General features: G+C 42.3%; 1 protein-coding gene across 1 annotated transcript in view; it reads right to left on the reverse strand.

Annotated features, from left to right (window-relative positions):
* Positions 1 to 547: 547 nt before the first annotated feature.
* The window catches only part of LZTR1 (leucine zipper like post translational regulator 1), a gene marked incomplete at its 3' end in the record, with an annotated part of 26,001 nt that continues 22,101 nt past the window's right edge, over positions 548 to 4,447 (reverse strand). Inside the window, exons 7-10 of the mRNA XM_010173862.2 lie at positions 4,330 to 4,440; positions 3,445 to 3,537; positions 2,412 to 2,507; positions 548 to 731 (exon numbers count right to left, since the gene is read on the reverse strand). Of these exons, the coding sequence (XP_010172164.2) occupies positions 548 to 731; positions 2,412 to 2,507; positions 3,445 to 3,537; positions 4,330 to 4,440 (484 nt within the window). The remainder of the gene's footprint in view (positions 732 to 2,411; positions 2,508 to 3,444; positions 3,538 to 4,329; positions 4,441 to 4,447) is intronic.

Genomic DNA, 4,447 nt, shown 5'->3' on the forward strand with positions numbered 1-4,447 from the left:
AACCAGGAGTTAGATTTGCTGTGTAATTGCTGAGATCTCTCGCTACTGCCTCCCAGCCTGCAAGTTTTTAACTCATGGATCTTCAATGAGTGCATCAAATGGATTTTTCCTTTCTTGAGGCATTCTTTTGGATTGGCATTTTGAAGAGATGATAAATACTGGCTTGCTCTGCCTTTCTGTGTGGGCTCAGTTTGCAATGGATCAAAACAATCCCAGAAAAAGGAAATAAGCCAACCCAGGATACATGGTCCTTCCAGGCAGGCTGCTGTAATGTTCAAAATACTATGAAATTTTTGTTTGGTTGGTGTTTTTTCAAACCTTTTGGAAAGATCAAGAACCTGCTTTTCCTTGATGTTTAAAAAGAATCAGGAAAAAACAAATCAGAAAAAAAGGACTTTGTGCTTTGATAGAAACCTGCTATTATCTCAGGTAAGTAATTAAGCACCTAGAGCAGGATCAATCATCTGCAAATGCTCGATCCTGCTCTGTATCAAGGTAAAGGTTGGCTCCCTGGCTGACAGTATTTTTTTTCATCCTGCTGTCCTACCTTTGCGAGGGTATTTTATTTTATCCGTATACAGAAACTGCATGAGCACCTCGAAGGGTTGTGCCTCAGCCTCTCGGATGGGCACTTCCAGCAGTGGCTGCAGGCGGCACAACTTGACGTTCCCACCAATCCCATCCTTCTGACACGTGGCATGACCCTCGTCTTCAATATCTTGCTTTGATTTCTAATATGACAGAAAAAACACTCAACAAGGCTGTGTCAGCACACACACGTTACTGTCACACCAGAGGAAAGATCCTTCTCACAACTGCACATTCTTCGAGACTCACGATTTCTTTATCTTCAGGATTATCTTCAAGATAACTCGGAATTAATATGTCTTAGTGGCCTGGTTTTGCCAGGATAGAGTTAATTTTCTTCTCAGTAGCTAGAACAGCTGTGTTTTAGTTTCAGTGTGGGATTTGTTCTGAGAAGAATGTTGATAAAGTACTAATGTTATTAGTTGCTGCTGGAGCCCCTTTGGCTGGTTCACAGGTGCAAAGGACTGAGGGGGGAAGCACAGTAATTAGCAAAACCCAAAACTGGCATTTGGCTCTGCCCATGAGCTATTCCCTATCATATCACGTCATGTCAGTAGATTAACCAGGGCTGACTGGAAAACAGGGGGATTCTCTCAGGGATCACTCAGGCTCTCGCTCTTCCAGGATTGCAGTTTGGGGACTGTCTCTGCTCTGGGATCTCTGGCTGGCACAGACTGGGCATCAGTTGGCAGGTGCTGAGCAATTGCACTGTGCATCACTCATTTGTTACTGTTATTAACATTATTATTTTATTTCAATTAGTAAGTTGTTTTTATCTCAACCCACAAGTTTTCTTACTTTTACCTGTCCAGTTCTCTCCCCTGCTCCCTGGGGGCAGGGGGGCGATAGTGAGAGAGTGACTGTGTTTGGCTGCAGCCAAAGGAGTGAAACCACCACACTTAGACTTACTGTTCTATATCCTGTGACAAACATGGATCAGAACAAATGTGAGCTCCTGGAAAAAGCTCAAAAGCAGGACCTCAGAAAAAGGGAGGAATGAATTCCACTGAGCTCACATTTCTGCTCTCAGCAGGAAACAGCAGGAAGAACATCTCTGCTTGGAGAAAGAAGATGTAGGAGCAGGTTTCACAGACTCTGCCTTGCAAAGTCAGAGTTCAAAGTGCTGCACAGAAGTATTTTAAGCCACTCTGTTACTTTCAAGTTTCACTTTGACAGCCTTTCCCAGTGAAGATGGGAGAGCTGTGAGGTGGCAAAGCAATGAACTAAGGCGGGCAATGAGGCATCCATAGGTCTTACTGCAGGTTGTGTGCTACCACTTCTTCCAGAGCAATAAAATGTTTGCTGCTGAAAAACTGTTAAGTAGTTAAAATCAATAGACAATGAACCAGAGGCACCAGGCCTTAAACTCTGGAAAAAAGTCAGGAAATGCTAAAGTAGAGGGAGCGAGCCAGCCTCAAAACCTTCACACTGCCTTCCCTCTCATGTGTCTGATCTTGCAGCTCAATGACATGCAGCTTTTACCCTCCCCAGAGGGAGGGGTACGCACTCCTCCCTAGGGGTATTCCACAAGATTAGAACTTAGCCAGCTATGAGAGCTCCCAGGAACCATACCCCAAACCCAGATAACTGGATTAACTTTGGCTCCTCCATGTTATGCTCCTTGCCTTGCCCGATATACATCCAGTAGCCTATGTACTAATTAACCTTTTTATTTTACTTGCCCAAGAGCACCTTAGCACCAGGTGCTGCTCCAGTCCCACATCCGTCTCAGCAGATACTATTTGCTTCCTTCCAACCTTATTTACAAAATTGGGCAGAATAAGCACTCCCTTGCCACAAGATTACTTTTCTAAAACACTCACCTGTTTCAACCTCTCCCTTGCCTGTATGATTTTCTTTTTCAGCCACTTGCAGCGAGCTGTAACAATTGCGGTATGCCCTCGGACTCGTTCTTCCTTCTGTCAAAGCCAAAGGAAGAATATATATTAAACTTTTATTCTTAAATCATGTGGTGGTGGCAGATGGCAGAAGCCATAGAAACTTGGGCTGAACTCCAGGTTACTATACATTTAGTTTAAGTTAGAATCAGCAACCTCACATCTGCTCTGCACATGCAGATGGAATTCAACACCTATTTTCCCTAAAGGCTAATGGCAAACACCATTTGGAATGAGTCTGCTGTGTTCACTGAGTGGAAGTTCTTGCGTAGGTTCAGTGTCACAGATATTGCTTCTAATTGTTCCATTTGATTTTCAGTTTAATTTTCTTTTTTCAAAACAACATCTTGATTTTTTGCTACCGTTTTTCATAATCTACTTCATCTGTTTTTAAGGATCTGCTATCTCATCTCTGCAAAGTGGATTTTTTTGCAAAAGGAATGCACGTAAATTCAAATTTCTCATATTTTTCTTCAGAAAATTGGTTCTTTTAAAAATTCTACAATAATTTTCACTACTAGAGAATCATTCCCCCATGCTGCTTTTTGTCATTCTATTTTATTTCAGTAATTAAAAATGGCTCCTCAATGGCACATGGACCTGCAAACCATTGACCTGCTCTTTCCAGGAGACAGTTGGACCTCAGAGTACAGAGGCTGTTAGTATCATTTTCATATTGCAACTATATATACAGTGCTCTGATAAATTCAGGTTACCTCTCAGTGATGCATGGATCTTCTCAGTTTAAAAGTTTCTTCTCCTTTGCAACTTTATAAATGTATCTGGATTAGTGTAATTTACTAAACCAGACAGACACCATGCTGACCAATGATGCTGCTCTTAAAACTTAATTCCCTGGGTTTCTGACACAATCATCGTACAATTTGCTTTTTCCCAGGAAATATGCTACACACAAAGTAACAACCCCCTTGGCACCTCTCCAATAAATTCTACTCACCTCTCCCAAAACAAACTCCAAGTCACTGAACTGCCTGTTTTCCCACAGCCTTCCGTAATCTTCATGTAGAGTGCATTTAGGGTAACAGGAAAACTGAAAAAAGTGAAACCACACAGGAGACAGAATTCATTTCAAATGGCTGTATCCAAAAGCACTGTAGTCACATACACTATCACTGGATATTCTCATTAACTTGACCTCAGTGTAGTATATAAATTAGAAAACAACAAGCGAACCAAACACATGCGAGGGCTTCTTCTGTGGTGAGAGCAACAGAAAATAACACAGGGTAACATGGAAGAATTGTGTCTCATCACAACTTGCTGGTTTCTGGATTTGGTGGCTCAGAGTCTCACCTGCTCTCAGGACCTGTCTGAGGGTCCCACACAACAAAATAAACTTGAGTTGAGGAAGGATTTGACCCGGTGTGAGTATCTTGAAATTTAACATTCCTGCAGGTGTGTAGGTGGGAGTGCTGCATGAAGATGAGACTTCAGTACAAAATGTTCTGACCCAGGAACCCTGAACCTGACAGCACAGGAAGAGGAACAGTCGATTTGCAGTTAAATATCCTGGCAAATTCTGTCAGATACATTTTTCAATAATCTGTCAAAATCAGTTGTCAGGATCTCTGTTAGAACTTCAGAAGGCACTGGAGAGCTTGGCCTTACTAAATGTCTGTCCAGATAACATATCCCAAAAGATTTTACAGATATACATTAATCTTTGGCAGCTGAATCTGAAATGCAAAGGCTGCCTGCAGGAAGGATGCGAAACAAAAGCCATCACAGTGAGACAAACTAGAAACTGCCACATCCACATCCAGAGCCAGAAGCATCATGCAGAATTGGTGTGGATGTTTCAGTCTGTTTATCAGTGAATTACCTGGAACCTGTACATTTCTCCACTTCTAATGTTATTGTCCACTGTGCCACCAAAGATGTACATAGCATCTGAGATAACAGCGGCAGCATGGAAGAGTCTCCCACTGGGTAACTAGGGA

The sequence above is a fragment of the Antrostomus carolinensis genome, unplaced genomic scaffold (genome assembly GCF_000700745.2).
Source record: "Antrostomus carolinensis isolate BGI_N321 unplaced genomic scaffold, ASM70074v2 scaffold1918, whole genome shotgun sequence".
Taxonomy (NCBI): Eukaryota; Metazoa; Chordata; class Aves; order Caprimulgiformes; family Caprimulgidae; genus Antrostomus; species Antrostomus carolinensis.